Here is a 21,462-nt window from a genome sequence, read left to right as displayed (position 1 = left end):
CATTCTGGCACACTATTAGTTTTCTTTTCCATTGCTGAATAGAAAGGATTTGGTTGATAAAATTATAAAGTGGTCTGAGAAGCTGAGAGGTTCATTCTTTAAGTTTGGGTCTAAATCAAAAATAGAAGAGGTGGTGAATTGAAATTGTGAAATATTCAGAAACTTGTTTGTTTTATAACAGAGCACGATGGTAAATTTTAATTTCACACACTTTGCATAAGATGATAATGCAAAAATACAGATTGCAATCAGTCTGTTCCAAATATAATCTTATCTCTGTTGATAGAAATTAATATGTCATCCTGAGTCCTTTAAACCTATCAAGCTAATCTGCAACTCAAACCTAACAAACAGCAAAATGGTATAAAAGCCTCTTCTGTAGTCTGTGATTAGGCAGAATTGGTTACTTCAGGAAATACAGGTATATTGGCAAATGATGCATAATTTTATAAGCTTGGTCTGTCACTCGTTTTTCACAGATGTGTCAATATTCAGAGTTTTTATGATGGCAGAAGCTAAGAGACATAAATCTTACTATTAGCAAAGGAACACACCAAATACCAAAAAGCGTGCTCCCCAACCCCCTTATTTCAGTACTTGAAGTGTCACATGGATAACATCCATTTATCTTTCAGTTTAAAGATCAAAAATTCTCTTTGTGTTTCTGCAGTGCTCTGAATTTGAGAGCTTGATCCTGCTAAATCTGGTAGTCAGTTTAGGGTCCAATTACTAGTCACAGGAACAAATGAGAACTTCAGATAAGATGACACCATGCTGAGATAATTCAAAAGCAATCAGTCACACTACTTCAGGCTTTTTTTTTTCCTTGAAATGTGGCTCTTTGAAAACTCTTTATGAGGAAAAAAAGGCACTATTTTCTTTTTTTCCCCTTTACTTGCAGAGTTCACCTAAAGCCTCAACTGTGTGAGAGGCATTATCTTTCCAATATCTCCACAGAGCTTTTTCCTCCCTTCCAGGTAAAACAGAGCAAGTCTAGGTAGATAAAAGACATATTTACTTGTGGCTGGGAAGGCTGCACCCAAATGAAGGATCTGACATCTCTGACACCTTTGTATTTAGCTGAGATCGCTCACAAGGTACTAAATGGATGGTTTGGACTCTTTAAATGTCATATTCCAGAGTTAGATTTTTCACTATGACTTCTTAATGTAATTTCTGCTTTGGAAATAGACACATGTGTTGCCTCTAGCACTATTTTCAGTAATAACTTCTCCTTTACCCTAGTAGTGAATGATCAGATAGGTAAAAGCAAACTTGCTGCAAGTGGAGAAACTGAGGCTGACATTATAAACGCAAATGTAGTTCTCTAAATGTGACAGAAACTGGTTTCATTTCATGATGGCATTTTCTTCAGTCCCCTGCAGTTTATTACCAGTGTGGAGGGTTGTGTATGTTCCTCAGATAGCTTTTGGTTATGGGAATATCCTGGCCCAGCCAGTTTTGTTTCCCTGTAGGTACTAACATGAAAACAATCTATCCTAAACTCTATAGCCTTAATGAGGAAAGGCACCTTGGGAAAGTAAGGGGGTATCAGAATGTTTTTTTGGTTCCTATGTGCTTTTCTGTAATCTAAGATACTGACTTCTGGCATAAGAAAAAAAAAGAAAAAAATGCTACCTTTTTTTTTTTGTACTCTAATTAGGAGGCATAGCAAAAGAACACACATATTGTGGGTTTTCCATATTGAGAAGAAATGAAAAAAAATACTATGTCTAAATTTCAAGTGTTTCTTTATGGGCAGATTCTATGCAATTGCATATTACAGACTGGGATTTACTGTTGAAATTAACTTGAAGATATTTTCCAACCTAAATGATTGTGTGATAAAAGGATATCCAGCTCTACCACTGACTATATCTGTCCAACACGGGGGAAACAGTCAAAGAACACAAGGGGTTTGCACAAATAAATGAGAAACAAAAGCAATGGGTGTGTCAGACTGGTGGGGTTTGTGATTAAGAGTCAGAGTTGGAAAACCTGGTGGTGTTTGTTTAGGCTGCCCAATAGCCCCCTAGAACTAGGGAAGGCTTTGGATGATGATCAGTTTGGAATGAGTCTTTGGAATGTTTAGGGAGCTTGGAGCAGTGCCTGTGGCAATGCACTGGATGTGGTTCCTGCTCTCCCAGCTCTGCAAGCCAAGGCAGCAAGCTGAGTGCTGCCCTAAAGCTCAACCCAGCATGGTGTGCACAGCCCAGCACCTCCTCTCTAAGGGAGGTGATGGGAACCTTGTGTTTTAGGGGCCTGATCAGGAAACTCTCACTAAAAATAGTTGAAACTAAAGCCTGTGATAGTGTTGCTCGTCTGGAGTACCAAAAGTCTTGTGACTCCAGCACATATCCAGGCAAGATGTATCCAAGATGCCATTCCCTTCCCAGTCTTTCCCATTTTGTAGGAAAGGGTACACTGAGTGCTGCAAATGGGGAGAAGATGCTTTTCTTCCTGGTCAAAGACTGGCCTCCAGGCATGAGCACAGGAGCATGTGGTGGAGCTGCTCTTCTAACTGTGCACTTGACGTTTCATAGCTAATGACATTTTTAAATATTGCCATGGGACTCCCTCTCTTTCTCTATTTTATTTCATAGTAAAACTTAATTACTTCTGAAGTGCAGTGAGTGGTGGGGTACAAACTTTATGCATCTTCATGAACTATCTCAAATATTTCAACCAAAATTTCATAATTTAAATAAGGATTTAGGCACTCAGAGTGTGGGATTAATGGCTTATATCCAAATCAGTGATTTGCAGAACTGTCATTTTCTTAGAAGTTAGGAGCTTTAAAAAAAAATTAGCTATAAGTGTTTGATTTTCTATAGTACTAAAAATGAAAAGCCATCATTGCCTTTTAAGCCATGTCAAAGCACATGCTACAGTTTTGTTGAAAGGCCTTTGAATACATGACAAACTTCTCTGCTTGAAAAGACTGTAACAAAAGAGCAAAAATACTTGTCTGTAAAGAAAGAGTGGAATGAGTAGAGAACTACTTTCCAGAGAAGTTGTAATTAAGTTTATAGCAACTCAATTAAAGATCCTGATCCACTTGGCATGCATCTGCCTTGGTTGTTAGCAGGCCAGTGCCTTGGTGCAGGTGTTTAATTAAGGTGTCCAGATATGAACCAGTTGTCTAACCAAATGCCCCAGTCCCGTAATTATCTGTCTGTCTGTTTTTGTTGAGGTGCTGTTGCATTTTTCACAAAAGGGCCATCACAATGTGTGAGTTGTGCAGAGCCCTGGTTCAATGGGCATTTCCTCTGCTGAGGAGGGTGCTGCGCCCTTGTTAGAGGCAGTGGCACTTTGGCAGAAGAGATGTGCTATGAAACAGCTCACACTCCTCCTTGAGGAGGTGACAAAGTTTTGCACAAAAGCTTTGCAGTGGTAACATCTGTTAGCAAGAGGCAACATTATTGTGAGTGTGCGTATATATATTCCTGTATGTTTAAAGAGTGGGTTCTTTTATTTTTCAGATATTTAAGCTTAAGAAAGCTTATATTTAAGCTTTTTTTTTTTTTCACTTAAGCTTAAAAGAGCCTGTGTTTGTCAAGAGAAGAACCTTGGCTTGCTTTGGCCTTCTCCCAGATACACTTCAGTGACAGGGGGACTGCAGTGGAAAAATACTCCTAAGCCTTTCTTGGGAGGCTGTGTCTCCTGGGACACCCAGCTGAGATGCAGAAGTCAGCGAAGTGTCAAACTGAGTTAACTCTGTGGTGCTCTGGACATGTGCTGTGAAGGACACCATGCACATCACCACCTCAGTGACTTGTGCCCTGACTCTGCCAGTTCCTGGACCTCACAGAAAGGTGGGAGGAGGCAGTAGGAAAAGCTCCATAAACAAAGTAGCACACAGTTAGTGTCAGCTTGCCTCTGTGAGCCCAAAAAGCCAGTCTCTGGTGTGTCTGTTTGGAAATGGCTGTGAGCTACCAGCTGGATAAAAGCCTCACCTGCAAGGAGGACATTGATTATCCCTAAGGAGCACCTATGCTATTTGGCTGAGAAAAGCTGTCAGAAGGATATCAAGATGGAAATAACCTCTTGCCATCATGTCAGTGTGAGTAATATCTGAAAAAAATTTGCTTAATTATTAAGCCAAATGAATTTATAATGTTGTTTTTGGAAAATAGGACAATTTCCTATCTCAGCACTCAGAGCAGTGTACTGGAATTGGCACTGGACAAGAACTTGTTTGTTTCTCTTATCTCTTACAGCCTGAGTGCTTGGAGCTCTGGGTACAGAGAGGTTGCTGAATGAGCCACCAGGCGGTGTGAGGGCTCTGTGTTATTGCTCTTCCTACTCACAGTTCCTCAGATCTTTGTGGCCCTACTCCTGGAGGGTGCTGGGTGTCACTGCTCTGTACAGAGGACAGTCTGCAGACACCTAGCCTTGTGAAGCATCTCCTGCCTGGGTAAGGGGACCTTTTCTAAGTCAATCTCCTTCCACTGACATAGCCAGGGGTGATTATGGACATCCAGGGAACAACTACCAGGTCAGGGTCTTGGGGATTTTTTCCTCTCTATAAGCACAATCTCAATCCACTGTGACAAGCTCTCACAGTGGACAGCGTTGCTTAACTTGTGTTTTGCATCAGTTGTGGTTATCTTGAAGGATGGTGGCTGGGAAATACTTTTCTAGCTGCAGTGTGAAGTGAGAAGGAGCCAAGAGGTGGAAGGGCTTGCTGCTGCTACTGCACAGGGAAGTACAAATATCTGTAGGGAGGGGAGATATGGGAATTGTGTGAAAGGGCCTCTCCATTCCACACCAATACTTCTGGGATGCAATGATAAGTTATATTAAGGGAGTATATTGAGAAATGACAGTAAACTGCAATAATAACCAGGTACCACTGATTATTACATGACAATAACATTCCTGCTGTTCTGTACTACACTTTCAAGAAATGAAAAATAGCTGTCTTGAACTAGAAATAGCTGCTTATAGAGTGACAGAAAGCACTGAAAACCATCATATCATTTTTCTGTCAATGAAATATTGTTCCTAATAGCATATTTCTCACATACTTGCTCACTCAAACTAAGGATTGTAATTATTTAAGATACCCTTTAAATTAAGGCAACAATTAAAGCGTGCTAATTCTGCTGAAGTGAACATACCATCACTTTGTAACCAAGTGAGGGTGCTACATTTTGCCCTGAGGTAGTAATGGAAACACAAAGTAGGGGACCATCTCTGCCCTAGATTGTTTACATTTTCAAGATGAGAAGCAGAGCCAATGATGCTTTCCCCCCCTCTTCAGCCTATTGTTTCAGTTCTGCTCTTATTTTCTTTTATCAGCCTATTTCCTCCTGCTTAAACACTTAACTGTATCCCAAAGAGGATATTCAACCAAACTATTCCAGTTGGTTCTTTCATTTCTTGTAGTTAAGAAACTACCAGCAAAGTGTTTTTATTAAAGAGATAAACCTGCTTACACTTAAAAATCCTTCTAAGCAATGTTGGCAATGTTTATGATATCCCATAAATGGCATAAGGACCATAACAAAACAAATCTCTTATATTGTGGACCTTAAACCTTGTTACAAGTTATAGGTTATAAAATAAAGGACAATTAGCAATGAAATACTAAGCTATAAAGTAATAATAGCTTTTTTTTCCCATGGTAGTTTAGTTCCTCAGCAGTATTATGTAATAAATATAGACAAATAGTTAAATGGATCTACTAGATATAATAGATCTATTTTTAATCTGACTTGTACTATTCTAATTCAGGAATACCTCCAGTGTGAAACACTTAAAGCTAAGACAAATGAAGGCAGGATTCATGTAAAAATAGAATTATTTTAAATAAATTAAAACAAACATTGAATTCCTCCCCAAATTTTGTGTTTCATTTGCAAATGAGGTTTTACACATTAGTCAAGTGAAGAGCAGGTACTTAAAAAAATGAAAGGTCTTTGTAAGGCTCTGAGACAGGACCTGGACTTCCCTTATTACTTATTATGTTTTTTACTGTATTTGAGCATGTCAATAGAGGTTCTTTCAAATGTGCAGAGGACTTTAATGGTAGAAATTTGTATGCAGACACAGACACCTTAAATTTACTAAAAGTTCAGCAGTTCTCCCTTCTGCCATGCAAGATGTAGCAGTGAGAAGATGGTGAGGCTATCCACATCTAAGAACAAATACTGCACATCCCACAGTTCTTACCTATGAACATTTCTGCCATGAAAAGAGCAAGAGCCAGCAGAGCTGTATTTCCAGGAAGAATATTTTTATGCCCACGTTTATCTGATTGCAAACCAATCAGCAGAAAATGTTCTTAGGTAAATAGTGAATTCCTCCTTCTCACTGGGCACAAAGGGCAATACTACTTCCTGGGAGAAGGGCTTTGCCTTAAGTGAAATTTATCCCTTTTTTTCCCAGTTTTCAAGACAAAGAAAAATCCTTCTCTTTTCTCTCAGTCCTCCAACATACTACTTTAAAGCAGCAACACTCATCAGCAACGTTAAAGTGCTTTCTGGCACTGGGATTCCTGTTGGAATACTGGAATTTCAGGAGGAAAAAGGAGTTAGGAAAATTTCTCATTACTTGATGTGTTACTGATTTGGCTATCCTGATTTGATTATTGTATGACAGAGAGGCAGAAGTGAGCATCTAAACCCAAAATTAATCTTTAACATAAAACTATCTCTTCATTAACTGCAGAACTTATCAGTAAAATTGAGATAAAATGCTCCTGTTCTGGAGGTGAAAGAGGAGACCTCTCCAGTTCAGGCTCCCATCATCAGCCACAAAGGCAGCTGCAAAGAGCAGCCAGCGATAACGATGTTCTTTTAAAATATCCTCTGTATTACAGCAAAACAGAACTGATAAACAGGGTATCACTTTTTTCACTAAAGGGTTGACTTGAGCATAGGCAGGGTGGTCATTGCTGTTCTCCAGCACACCATTCAGGCAATCAATATTGCAGCACTTTCAGAGCTGACTGCTGGAAATAGCACTGGGTGTTGCAGGGTCACCTGCCAGCAAGTGCAGACCTTGCCTGTGCTTCCCACCAGGTATTTTCATTGCTGTTACACAGTCTGTTGACTTGGATGACATTTCTTTAGTAATCTTCAAATGTAGTCAGGCACTGTGAGCTGGTATTTGTTCCCCTGCAGGGAGATCTCTGGGTCTCTGCACCTCCTGGTTCTCACAACAACAGCGTCTGTGTGTGTTCAGGGCTGGCCACGTGGAGAGTTGTCATCCTCATCCTCCTCCTCCTCCAAGGGTCTCACTCAGCTGGAGAGGTGACTGTGGCTTGATTGCCTGCTTCCACCAAAGGTATGCCACTTATCAATGAGTATTGTTAAAGGAAGTTAAAAAATAAACCTATTATCTCAGTTACCTTCCTTGATGGTGATCGCTTAGGGGGAATGTTCCTTTCAATGGGGTCCACCACTGATTTGGTAAATTAGTTCCAACTGCCATAAACATCTTTATCTTCTTTCATGTCAAATGTACTTTGTTATTTGCAAGCCAGATGAGTCCTGACTGTTCTTCTCTGAGGTGTTTGCAACCCAGTGTTCAGTTTTCATTGGCACCCTCCTCCCTGCACCCACCTGGAACGCGGTGTCACAGGGAGGGAAGTGCATGAAGCACATGCTTCAGGAGAGACAAGGAGGTCTTCAAAGCATGTTCAGGACCTACTTATCAAATGTTTGTAAGTTTAGTTGATATTTCATCAAAGAATCATCCCGGTTAAAGAATCAACTTGGATTTCTTGTTAAATCACCGCAGAAAAACACTAAGTTTTCTTTTAACAGTGCTTAACAACATGGGAGGAAGCGAGACAAAAAATATTCTTACTACTAAGGAACAAAGGAGGAGAAAGAGCACAACTGACTGCCATGAATTATTTCTAAAAATAGGCATATTACATTTTTCTATAGAGCAGCAACTGCTCCTTTAAATGGCATCAAATAAAATACACTTGACATTGAACACTGAAGCCTTTGTTTGATATCCCCCCAAATTTATCATTCTTTCAAATAATTTTCCCCTCCTCATGACACTGAGATATTTCAGCCTTGCCTGAAATCTTTCTGCAGCTTTATTAAACTGACTCCCTTTTTGACACGAGCTGTTCCAGTTGCCATCCAAATGTTCCTGAGCTGCACTTTGTGTATTAGTAGTACATTAACATGAAATTCCACCAGCTACTCCCCTCCCTCCCTCCTTCTACTACAGCAAAACATAGCTGTTACTTAATTTCTCATTTGAATTATTATTTTGTGCACTCTGCTACTCGGTATCTCCTTATATTCATTTCTCAAACTTTGCCACTGTTCCTTACTTTAATGAGAATATTTTTGTGTTATTCTATGATCTTTTCTTGAAGTTTTGTCTGTTTTGAAAATATCACAGAATAATTCCAAATTTCCCTAGGATATTTTGCTTGGTTGGTTGGGTTTTTTTTCCTTCACAGCATTTTAGCTTCCTTGTTTCATTTTCTTAAACAGTTAAATGCTAATGCAACGTGACAAAGACCTACGTCTCTTGTCTGCCTCTTTCCAGGTCATTTGCACGTAACTGAGACAAAAAGAGAAAGATATCAGCACCACAGCACACATCCTCTGTTAAAGCAAGCAGCCCTTTTGTGCTTCTGACATTAAAGGTACGTATTTATTCAAGTAATCATGAGATGACTCATACATATAAATATATTAATTTTTTTAGTGTGAAAATGCATAGAATACAGCAATATCAAAGATTTGACTAGAGGGAGGAGAAATCATGATGTGATGGAGACACTGATATTTAAATCCATTGCATGAGCTTGGTACCTGTAGCAGCCCTGTTCGGACCTCTGCTATGATCTCCTTGTTCAAGCATGGCATAACCAAAAGATCTATTTTTACATAAGTGAACTTGGGAAGCCTGTCTAGTTTTCCACAGTAAGGTTAAATGAGGGTGCATTCAGTAGCCTCTGTTGTAAATGTTTTCCAAACTGAGGTTTGGAAATTACAAGGTATTTTCCATTTTTCATAACTTTTCTACAAGGTTTTCACCTTTTTTTTTTTTTAAATTACATCATTTTTCTACAAGGTAGAAATATGAGTGAAATATGTGTGAAACTGAGGCATCCAGCCAGATTTGTGGTAAAGGAAGATAATGGCCCTGATGTCTCTCTAGATGAACAGCTGATTGAAATCCTGTACCATTCCTATCTCCGTCACTTCGTTCTGGGGGTGCAGTGCCTTGCACTTTTTCAGAGCGCCCCTCACAAATGCACCCATCATGGTCCTATCCTCTTCTTCAGCTCATGTGGTGCCCAGCTCCCAGGTGGACTACACTTTATCAGTCAAAAGCACCAGCCTGAAGGTAAACTTTGCTCACCTGGGACACACTGCTGGCTGAAGTGAGACTGAGCAACATGGCACAAGCAGAGCCACTGCCTGGTCCCCCAAGAGCTCACAGTGGCAAAAATGAAAACAACATAAATGGCCTCTGTGCTCAGCTTTTACTTTGTGCTGATCATCTCCAATGACCTTGAGCTCCTTTTGGACATGACCTGCAATGTCTTGGCTCAGACGCCCTCCTGGATCTACCCAGGCACCACCTCAGCACGAGCCAGTGCCTTGTCTGTGCCAGAAAACTCAGGGTCCAGTTTGCCAGGGTCCTGTTAGCACCACCCCAGTCTGGGGCTCATGGTCTTCTCTCCTCTGCCCTGTGCAGCCTGGGAAGTTCTCCTGACTGTGCCTGTGGTCCACACTCCAACCTCCTATTGCCCCCTGGAAAATGGGCTTCAGTTGACAAATATTTGCAGCCACTCGCACAGTCCAAGGCTGGAAGAAACAGCCAGACTGGGGCTTTTAAGTTTAGGGTGTTTGTTGCAGAATTCCTGTTCTTAAGCCTTACCTGCAGAAGCTCAATCCAAAGGCAACTGTAACCTAAATAATCAAAGCTTCATTCTCTATCATGTCTTTGTTGCTAAATCCCAGAAGCTGTTTTGTCTCATCTAAAGTGTCCAGATTTTTTCCATGCTTGCTTCAAAAATTCATGTAATAATCATTCTTGCTTTAGGACAAATTGCTGCTGCAGTGACTGGTGATGAAAATATTTGAAAGGGATTGTTGATTAGATCCACCTCTTGGAGGTAGGGTTTACTGCTTTATGGAGAAAACAATGTGAGAAGAAAACGGTACTTTGACCATCACTTAAGGCTGGGGCTTAGTATTTTAAAAAAATTATATATTTAAAGAATATGGCTAAATTTAATCTCTCCATCCTAAAAACCACCTCCAAATTTGGGTTTTCTTGGCTTGGTTAACAAGTCTTCTCCAAAACAGTGCTTTGCAGATTCACTGTCCTGCAAAATCAGCATTTGGTCTGTTTCAATACCAGTGTCTCCAGTCTTAAGAGATGTCAGGAACTGAACACTGGGAACTATATCTGCTGTCAGAGGCCTTCTCAAAGCTTCACTTCAGAAAGTGAAGCAAACCTTGTAACCTTGCTTCTGTGGAAGGTTGGAAAATGGGCCTCATCCTTCACACAGCCAGGATCTCCAGCCAAAGTGAACAATGTTTCCCTCATCTTGTTCATCATGCTTGGGTTTTCAATCTTCTTTCTCTGTCAGAGAAACATAATTGAAATTATTAATATTACCACAGCTTATCACCTTAGCAATGCATCCAAGTTAAGGAGTTATGGATGGATCTACAACTATACCTTTTGTTACTATTATGGAATAGCTTCAGAAAAGAATTGGGTTTTGACCTTGGAGTCCATCCTATCACAGCCTGATACAACAGCTGTTCTGCATTTAGCTCAGTCAAGTATTTAGCCAATCAAGGATTACTCTGCTAATACCAATTCAAGACATTACAGCAACAACTTCAAGCAAACATGAAAGGAAAACTGGAGGAATAAGAAAAACAAACTTTAGAAACTTATCTTGTCAAAAGAAAAAAAGATGGCAGAGGTTTGCAGGTACTAAATGAATTCTGCACTTATCAAGTTGTTTCAGTATTGTCACTATGCTTAATCACAAAAGCTATTTGTTTTCTAATACTCTCCAGTGTCAGGCTTGTTTTCCCTGATTCACGTAAAATATGGAATGTGTGTCAGTGAATACATTTCCTGCCTTCTTCTGGCAGTCTGGGGGGGAAATCATGTCCTGGGGTGCAGCATCACCCTCTGGGCAAGGGAGGAGACTGTTCTGCTCTGTTTTGCACTAGAGTGGCCTCACCTTGAGTGCTGGGGGCAGTTTTGGGTGTCACCATTTAAGAGAGATATTAAACCATTGGAGAATGTCCAAAGGAGGACTATGAAGATGGTGAAGGGCCTTGAGGGAAGCTGTATGAGGAGCACTGGAGATCACTTGTTCTGTTCAGCTGGAGGAGACTGAGGACAGACCTCACTGCAGTCACAACTTCCTCATGTGGGGAAGAGGAGGGGCAGACACTGATCTCATCACCATGGTGACCAGACCCAAGGGAATGGCCTGAGGTTGAGGCAGGATGTCAGGAAAATGTTCTTCACCCAGATTGGTGGCTGGGAACTGGAATAGGCTCCCCAGGGAAGTGGTCACAGCATGAGGACTGACAGACATATGGTGGGATTCTTGGAATTGTGCTGTGCAGGGCCATGACCTGGACTCAGATATCTGTGTGAATCCCTTCCATTTCAGGATATTCTATGATTCTGGAAATAAAGAAAAAGAAAGATGAGTCCCCTGGGCTGTTGGTGTCTGCAAGTCTTGCCCCAGGGTTGTCTTCCCAGAACATACAATTTGATGCTCGTGTACTGAAAAACAGAAGCAACAAATGTTTCTTTAGAAAATGTTATCCCTAAGTTACTTATAAAGCTAGCACTAAAGACATTCACTCTTTGGTAATTTTTTCAATTTTTCTTTCAGCAATTTGACTATGAATCAATTGAAGTTTTTATGTGATAAAATGAGTATGCTTTCTTCTGGCTTCAGGAGATTAAATGAGACTTATTTAAGCTCAGCACGTTGTGAATGTCTCTGCTTTCTAGTGCTGAAAAGAAATGTATATTGCAGGATGTGTTTAATGTTGAGTTTTATTCTTAACTTTCAGCTAGCATCCATTTCAGCCCTGTGCTGCTCTCTAAGGCAGAATGTCCTCTTCATCCTCTTCAGCATTGGAGATGAAGATCTTCCAGTACATTGATGCACATGAAAGTGATTTCATCAAGGTAGGAGCTATATTGCAGTGAAATAATGAGCACAGAGCTGGTGGCCCAGAGGCCTGGGCTCCTCTGGCAGAAGGAGTGCCTGTCACAAAGGTAATGAGCAGGGTTCCAGGAGTGCAATATGCACTTCACACAGCAAGGCTGTAAGAGGACAAACTGCTGGGAACCCCTGGAGTGAAGGAGGAACTTGCATGGACTTCCACAAAAGAGGTGGTTGTGGGCATCCTTTGAGTGTGTTCAGACAGAGGCTCCATGAAGCCAAAACGCAACTGCATGGGGCATGCGAGCCAGATAGGATGGTCACTGTCTTTGCTTCAGAACTGATTTTTGTAGGTTTGCTCTTTAGAAGGAGAGGAGTCTTGGTCCCTTGCTGGCCTGTACTTTTATTTTTGTCAACCCTCTGGGAAAAGACAGAAACATAATTAGTCCAGTCAGTTATACTTTCAATCTATGAGCACTTCTGAATCCTCATGAGAACCACCAAGGTAAGTTGTACATAATGCAATTTCTATAATGCGAACTAGTCAGCATCTAGTCTACCTCCTCTTCCACTGGATTTTAGGTCCAGGGTTGACAATGTGAATGCCTAAGTGTGAGCACCCTCCCTGTTTAGAAAATCGGGAATCTCAATCCTGTGGGGACATCTAAGTGACTCTTCTCTATCCTTAGAGCATCCATGATAATGCTGTGATGACACAGAAAGGAAATAATTTTCCAGTGTGGGATTTCTGATACAACGGCCAAGGACAACATTCTGAATCACCTAACTGCACATTTCTTCCTGTGCAGGATCTGAAGGAATGGGTGGCTGTGGAAAGTGATTCTGTTCAACCACATCTGAGGAAAGAAGTGATGCGAATGATGGCATTGGCAGCAGACAGACTCGCAACACTGGGAGCTACTGTTAATTTAGTAAACTTGGGGTCACATCAGGTGCTTCTCTGATTTTTGGACTTAAAACATCATATCTACCCATGGGTCTACCTATTGCATTCACTGCTATATACATGTATGTCATGACATAGTGTTATTTTTTGAAAGCTGGATGCAAATTTATCAGTAGTCCTGTACCTACATGATACCTACTGAAATCAGGGCTGAGAACTGAGAGCATCCTGGGAACCATACAGCCAATCTGAATGCAAACTGATGTTCTCTGCATAGGAGGGAGTTTGATGCTTTTAACTGGAGGGAAGAAGTTTGCAAAAGTAAAATGACTGAGGTTTTTTACTGGGCCTAGTTTTAAAATTTTTGTCTGTAATGAAGCATGAGAACTAATGCATCATTTGTCACTGAACTTACTTTATGAGGGAGGCTGCTTTTACAAGGAAAATGTTGTCAGACAGAACATCTAACAGTTAGCTACCTAGAGCATCATCTTTGGTTTTCAGAGCTTCTGACAAATGATCCAAACAATTTTCTTTCATTGTTGGAAAGCAATGGGGAAGAATTAATCTCTGAGAAACCTTAGTCTCTAACTTACCTTACTGTAGCCATGGGCTTTTTCCTGCCCTGGGCTGTTATATTCCTAATCTAAAAGGAATTTAAAAGTTCAATAATAGTGATTCTCTTTTCTTTTCTCTGATGCTTTTGGTGAGGATTCTCATTCTTAGCACAAGGACCCTGAAGTACAGCAACAGTTTAATATTTCAGTTTGTGTCATTTGATGGCTGCAGAGAATGCAATTGGGCCGTGTGGAGCTCTGTTCTGCACAGAGCCACGTTAGAGACTTAGCCTTAACCTGTTTTTAAAACAACCTGACATAGCTGCTGCCTCCTGCCAGCAATACTTTTTTCAATTTCTGTGTTTGAACTTACAGGCCTCCTGCCCTCTGTCTGTGGTGAAATGAAACCCCAAATTAATTTGTGTGGCTTTTGACTATTTGTGTCATAATAGACTTTATAGTACAAGGTTACCTCTGTCTTCTCCAGTGCTGGGAAGTGAGAGCTTAGTGAGGAGGGCATTTATGGCAATAAAATGTTAGAAGACTTCTACAAAGTCCAGCAGGAAATAAACAGTTGAGGAGAAAGATCTTAGTTTAGATAGAATAGGTTAGAACTGGATTCAGTCAGATTTGTGCACCTCATCAAATCAAAGTCAATTGTGTGTAGAAGTATTTTCAATACTGAGAATTCCAGATTTTTTTGTACATTTGTAAGTTTTAGAAGGTTTGGTTTTCCTTAGTTGCCTTTTTCTAACCTTTGTCCACAGCTGCCTGATGGCCAAGTCCTCCCACTGCCTTCTGTGATTCTCGGAGAGCTGGGGAAGAATCCCCAAAACCCCACTGTATGTTTCTATGGTCATGTGGATGTGCAGCCTGCCAAGAAGGAGGATGGCTGGGACACTGACCCCTACACACTGACTGAAATTGACGGTGTGCATCTTCGGATCATTATTGGAATACACGACTGAGGTTCTGTGTGGGAGAAGGGTTCCTGTATATTTAAACCAAAACATAAGGATTTCTGTGGAAATCTTTGGGACATGTCCAGCAGCTTTCAGCTTTGATGATTGTTCTGTGACTAGAGAGATCCAGCAGTGACTGCCTAATATTTGGTGTGGAAATATTAGCATTTGTGGTGGAAGAATGCGAGGACCCCTTAATGTAATTATCCTTCCAGCACAGCTGGCTGACTGAAGGAACAAAAACAGTGGATACAGGGTCAGCAGTTAAGTAAGACCTCAGAAATCCTGATTCCCAGGCTACAACCACTGAGTTGCCCTTTCTCATTATCTGGGATCAATTCCCAACAGCCTTTCTGGCATAATTCTTTTGCCTTATTCCAGTGTATATCCAGTGGGGAGTGCTACAGAAGTTTATATACAGGCACAGATTTCAGTTTCATGTACAGTGATAACTGTATATGATGTGCAGTTGAAAAAGAAATTAAATACTTAGACTTGTAGCTTCATATTTCTGCCATGGCATTTATCTGTAGGGTTTTTGCTGCTTGTTAGCTGGTCTGATGTGTCCAGAAGCTGCACATTGTGCAAACCCTCCAGGCATATCTGGTATGAACAAACAGTTCCTGAGAAGAAAAGTGAAGCTCAAAAATTGGCATGTAGCAGAAACCACAACATAATGCATATAAAAGGAAGGAAAGAGGGGGGAAAAAAAGTGTACTGGTCTGTTGAGAAGCACCCACTCATCACCTTATTTAAAATGAGTCAGTGAAATCCTGACACTTTTGACATTTCTTCCCTCCATCACTAAAGCTTCTGTGGCAACTGGAATTTGCCAATTACATTGAAGTGATGAGGAAAAATACAAAGATTGCTTAAAAACTTTCCTCTTTTCTTTTGAAGGAAACCTCTATGGTCGTGGAGCAACAGACAATAAGGGACCAGTCCTAGCTTGGATAAATGCAGTGGAAACATTTAGAGCCTTGAAATTAGTAGGTATCAATGATGACTTATTTATTATTATTATTGCTAATTTTTACTATTTAACATTATTTGTTGTTATTTTTTATTATATCTCTGGAGGGATGTATTCGCATTCCTGAGTAAGATGATACCTCTCTGTCCCAACAGACTATACACAATTTGAAACTTTAACTATTTATGATGCAACACTTAGGGCACTGGTCCCACTCCAGTAAGAGATTGTCTTTGAGCATTTCTGTTTTGAACAGCCTGTCTGCAACTCTTACAGCCATTCCCCTGCAGAGGAAAACCCACAGGGAAGCATTCAATATGCATTACATACCTTACACAGCTCTGATAATTGTTCTGTTCTCTTGAGAGCTTTTAAAATGGTAAAATAACAGACATTACAGAATGCTGATGAAGACTCCTCTCTGCTGATACATTCTGCTGATCTTTGGTTTTGTCTGCCTACAAGATACCTTCAATTTACGTGTCTGTGTAAAGAGAATAAGCATCTAAATATGTTCATCCAAAATGGGCTGTTGTGTCACCAGAAGATTAATCAAAGCAAACACTTTGAATGGGTGCATTCACCAAATACAAATACAATCACTCAGATTCTGACAGATTTCTGAGGTCAGACATTTGCCCCTAAATTGCTACAATGACTAACACAGCCATCTTTAAATAATTTAATAATTTTGGAGTAGTCTTGCCCCCAAAAGTCAAGGTAAACCAAAAATATATTTTAGGCTTGTAACTGGGTTAACTGTCATCCTTTAAACTGAATTGGAATGGCATATTCTGTTAGTGTGATAAGAAACAGTTTCCTGTCTCTTGTATGACATTATGGTACAAACTGAGCATTAAGTCTTGTTGTTGTTTTTTGTTTTTTTTTTAAAGTCCCCTTACAACCTCTGGAAAATGTTCCTTGCATCTATAGAACTGATTTGACCTCAGTCTCAAACCCTAGAAAACACACATTATTTGCCTAAAGAGTAGTTGCTGTAAGTGGATATGGTTATGGGTTTTACATCTTTCTAGTTTTTTCAAACCACTAATAGCTATCTTGACATTTTAACAAACAAGCAAAAAGGAATTTTTGTCATTTGAAGCATTTCGCTAGAAAACAGCACAGACCATCAAACAATATTCATTAACACTTTGTTTCTAAAATTTGTGGCCAGCTGATGATCCATCAGTGAACCCATCCATGACACAATTTCATTTAATTTTACATATTCGTTCTTGTCTTTAATCTGAGCAGCGAATCAAAGGCGAAAACATCTTAAAACCTCTAATGAGAAAATGAATTGCAACAGGAAACTAAGTTAAAATTTATGTCCCCTATGGGATGTGTCAGCATTTTCAACTCCCACTATTCCATAATAAAAGTTCTCCTAATTACTCTTGGAAATGCATCGTTATCAACCAGCAGGCTTGCAAATTTATGAGTGTTAAAAAGACAATTATAGTAGAGGCACTGACAATGTTTTTATCATCATGTAAGTCTGGTGATAGACAACACTGGGAAAACCACAGCCAGTGGCTCCCACACGGGCAGTAACAGTGGAAATGTAAGAGGCAGGAAATTTTCTGTGAAAATGCAATTGCTATCAGACAGTTATAATTTCCAAAGCAATTAGAATATGGAATATCACTGACAGAAAGCCTGTTTAATAAATCATTCCAGCAAGTTTTCTGAAAATGCAAAGAAGAAAAAAAGACATTGCTTATTGTCCTTTAAAAATGAAGAGTAATAAAAACATGAGGAAAATAACTAGTTTTTCTGGGAACATATATGTGTCTGCCACTGCTACTAAGGTAGCAAGCTATATATCCTACTACTCATCCAACATCTTTCTTATCCTAACACAATTTGTAGGGCAAACCAGTCTGCTCCTAATTTTAAAGCTTTTTTAAAAAAATTAAAATGCTTGTTTCTTACCCAGACTTTTCTAATTTTTATGCAGGCTATGCCAGTGAACTTCAAGTTTGTAATTGAAGGCATGGAAGAAGCAGGATCCTTGGGGCTAGAGAAGCTACTTGAGGAAGAAAACCAGAGCTTCTTCTCTGGTGTTGATTATATTGTAATTTCAGACAACCTGTGGCTCAGCAACAAGAAGCCAGCCCTTACCTATGGCAGTCGGGGAAACGCCTGCTTCTTTGTGGAGGTAAAGGACACAGGTTCACTCCAGCTGAGCCTCTGGCAGACAGCAATGCTGGAGCTGTGCTTACATCTCCATGCAGAGAAAGACTGAAGGAAAGCTTGATATTTACAAGTACAGAGCTTTCTTCCGCATCCCTTTTGGCTTCTGCAGATTCCCCTCTTCATTTCAGTCCTGTTAGCCTTATTTACTTCCATTAACTGCTCTTCAACCATTTCTTCCTTTGATCCCTTTCCTATCCCATTACTCTCCTGCCACTCTGCCAGTCTCTTTTCATCCTTCCCTCTGCATAGCAACTCTGTTCTCGTGGACACCATCCCTACACCTCCCTCTCCAACTCTCTCCAAACCCATCATTCCTGCTGCTCTGCCCCTTTGCAGCAGATACTGCTCAGTATAATGAATCAAGCCAAAAGGGACTCAGTTTGGTTGGATCTCTGGGTTTAAAAGCCACACAAAATTTTTGTAAACACTGGCAGGAGTAGATAAAAGTTCACTGTAGCCAACACTGTAGCTATACTTAGCAGGCAATGTGAGCTACTGTGAAATAAAGAGCAGAAATTTCTCATCTGGAAATGCTTCCTGATGAAGCATCAAAGGAATTCAGAGAGAAGATTAAAGAACTTGGAAACTAAAGAAAAATCTGCATTAACCTTTATGTCTGAAAAAGAATGAGGTTTTTTTTTTAACTGAAAGAGCCTTGGCAGCCTTGATTCAATTCTTCTAAGTCTTGGTTAAGAAAAATGATGCTATTAAAACATCAAAAATGATCTCTCCCTGCTAGTAGACAGTTAGCTGTAATGAGGTTTTGAGAAGAATAAACAAGTCCTTTGCAGGAAAATATTTTATGATAAACTCAAGTATGAAAATGTGTCTGGAAAAAGAGCCCATTTAATAACTCAAATGCCTCTATTCTAATGACTTGTTATTCAAGAGACCTATAAATTTTTATTTGTTGCAATCTTGAATTAAGATTGGATATATATTCTTAATATCAAACAAGATTATTTTTCCCCTTTTTTAAAGAAGATTTTGCATTAAATAAAAGGGATCGACATCTTGAAGAATTTATTCTCCAATGTTAGAAACAGTAATAATATGCAAATGTTTAATGTATGATGTCTTTAATCTTACTGAAGCAAAAGAGGGAGTGGAGGAGGACCCTTGCTCTCAAATGTGTGAGTGCTACAGACAGTTGAATTTCTCTCTCTTGGTGGTTGACAACAGAGCTCCATCTTCTCTGCCAAACCAGATTGCTCCTGACATGATGTTTTCTATTTAAAGATTAGAAAAAAAATAATTTACTGTTAATTTGTGATCTTGTTCAAAAAAACCTGGAACCACCAGTCACTGTGGAAAACAAACACAGAAGAATAAGGCAGTGAGTGTTTACAAGTAACCAGTGGTTTTGGTGCAGGTTGAATGTGGCAGCAAGGACCTTCACTCTGGAACTTTTGGGGGCATCATTCACGAGCCGTTGCTGGACCTGATAGCCCTGCTGGGTAAGAACACACAGCACTGCCAGGAGCAGCTGGGGACAGCCTAAGGAAGGTCAGGGCCACGGTTAACTGTTGTAAGGCAAGTCTCATTGAAGCAAAAGCCCCAGATTTCCAAACCTCAACACAGCTATGGTGGTGGCAGCTGAGGAAGGGAATGTCCCCAGTTAGGCCCAGGACTTGAGACATGTTAAGCTGATGTCAGTCACACATCAATTAAGAATATTTAAGGATTACAGGCAACTTTAATACATGCATACATAGCAAAACCTGACTTTTTAATGCTCCTTTGTATCCCAGTAGGATGTTTTCATGTCAGGAGCTGGGCTGACACATCACACACCACACACAAACAGCAGCTCAATGGTTTTCTTAATAAATATGCAAATATATCAAGTTTGGTGAAGCAACTTGACAGATGAAAACAGTTGTTAGGCTTACTAATTTGGTAAAGAGCTAGGTAGAAGGGAGAAGGTGTTATGATTGTCAAGGGGAAGAAATAGAGGCTCCCCTTGTACTGATATCTGTATCTTATTTTGTAGACAGTCTTGTGGACTCCACAGGTTGTATTCAGATCCCTGGAATCTATGACAGTGTTGCTGCCCTGACAGAGGAGGAAAGGAAGTTATATGAATCGATTGAATTTGATCTAGAGGAACACAGAAATAACTGTGGTGTGAAAAAATTCCTCTATGGCACCAAGGTAACACAAAAATCTGTATGAATACTCAGCAGAAAGAATTTAAATCACCTATTTGTAGCATTTAAATATAAAGCCAAACTGAAAGATATTTTCAGTCAATGACAAGCTCAAAATAAAATAAAGGAGCACTGAGAAGTAAAAGATAAATAAAATCAGTCTGCTGAAAATGTAAGGCACTGCATCTGGGGAAAGTGATCTGAAATATGAATAATCAATTACAAGTAATGATGCAAAGGTAACAGTGTAAGTCTCCCTTCCTTGCCTACCCTTTCTCTCCCCCTAAGCCTAATCAGCCAAATAAAACATGCATTAAAATGCCTACATTTAGTTTACATAGTAGGAAAGAAGTTGTATTCAGCTCTGAAAAAATGGGAGGCAGCCTTAGGCAGATATGTTCCGAGTGTGTTTTATTTAATACAGATTTTGATGTCTGCCAAGCCCGCCATAAAAAGCATCCAAAGCTACAAGCTTCTTCCTACCAGCAATTAAAAATTATATCCCAAATAAAAAAAAGGCAGGTAAGGGCTGGCTTGGAAAGATTTCTCTGCACAAGAGTGGCAGCTGGGAGAAAGGAGTTGATTAATTTTTTTATTGCTAACATAATTATTGTGGTGTAGGTTCTGCTAACATGGGTGCTTTTATTTCCAGGAAAAAGCTTTCAAATTACCTAAAGCTAGACTGTAAGAATCAGTAATACATGAGTATAATGTAACTACACTATCTGAGTTTCAATGCTTTATCTGCATGAGGATGAATTGATGTTGATTTTATGTGTAGATTGAGGTCTAGTCTCATAAAACTGAAGGAAAGCAGCAGCACCTGAGGTTCTGCATGAAGACCAGTTTATAATTTATACATTTCTCCTATTTTCCTTAGAATAATAATCATAATATTTTGTTTTCCTTCTGCATCTTTTCCAGGAAAACTTAGTTACTGAAAATTACAATCTTTCCTATTGTGTTTTTTAGTGTTCATTAGTAGAATTTCTTTACTGGTGTCATCTGTGATGGATCTGGATCTTCATGGTTTTTCCAGTGACAAGTTCTGGGATAAACAGGCAGTCAGAACAGTTGTTCTGATATTAGTTTGCACTAGGAAAATTTACTTTGAAGACTTTTAAAACAATGCTCTATTTTTCTTATTTTTCATGAAAAAATGTTACCGTCCAAATCCTCATATGACTGGAAGTAGTAGTGTTTTTTTAAGATGAAAATACACGTACATGGGTTTAAATAAAAATCAAATATCTTTAAAATACAGAGGTCTTCAAATACAAATTTTAGGATGCAAAAAGCTTTTTTTTAATATAAATTGTGGCTTGTTTATATCAATCCCTTATATTTAGAATTTTTTTTAAAGGAAGAAATACTTCTACACCTGTGGCGTTACCCCTCTCTCTCTATTCATGGGATTGAAGGAGCTTTCCATGAACCAGGCATTAAAACAGTCATTCCAGCAAAAGTAATTGGCAAATTCTCTATCCGTCAGGTCCCCCACATGGACCTTTCAGTTGTGAAAAAACAGGTAAGAGACAAGTCTTTTCCTTGGCCATTACTGTG

General features: G+C 39.7%; 1 protein-coding gene across 3 annotated transcripts in view; it reads left to right on the top strand.

The window, feature by feature from the left end:
- Positions 1-21,462, top strand: part of CNDP1 (carnosine dipeptidase 1) — a 29,567-nt gene that overhangs the window by 6,236 nt on the left and 1,869 nt on the right. The window contains exons 2-13 of one of the 3 annotated variants that reach the window (XM_064432017.1): positions 3,536-4,063; positions 4,221-4,417; positions 7,131-7,293; positions 8,527-8,626; positions 12,054-12,171; positions 12,958-13,101; positions 14,380-14,542; positions 15,475-15,563; positions 17,511-17,711; positions 19,122-19,206; positions 19,743-19,903; positions 21,263-21,427. In XM_064432017.1, the coding sequence (XP_064288087.1) occupies positions 12,094-12,171; positions 12,958-13,101; positions 14,380-14,542; positions 15,475-15,563; positions 17,511-17,711; positions 19,122-19,206; positions 19,743-19,903; positions 21,263-21,427 (1,086 nt within the window). In that variant the 5' untranslated portion in view covers positions 3,536-4,063; positions 4,221-4,417; positions 7,131-7,293; positions 8,527-8,626; positions 12,054-12,093. Of the gene's footprint in view, positions 1-3,535; positions 4,064-4,220; positions 4,418-7,130; positions 7,294-7,489; positions 7,673-8,526; positions 8,631-12,053; positions 12,172-12,957; positions 13,102-14,379; positions 14,543-15,474; positions 15,564-17,510; positions 17,712-19,121; positions 19,207-19,742; positions 19,904-21,262; positions 21,428-21,462 lie in introns of those variants that run through there. The other 2 variants (XM_064432023.1, XM_064432030.1) reach the window with 2 other exon arrangements.

Source organism: Passer domesticus, chromosome 1, assembly GCF_036417665.1.
Source record: "Passer domesticus isolate bPasDom1 chromosome 1, bPasDom1.hap1, whole genome shotgun sequence".
Classification (NCBI taxonomy): Eukaryota; Metazoa; Chordata; class Aves; order Passeriformes; family Passeridae; genus Passer; species Passer domesticus.
The sequence above is the reverse complement of the archived record's forward strand: the minus strand, read 5'-3'. Positions and strand labels throughout refer to the sequence as shown.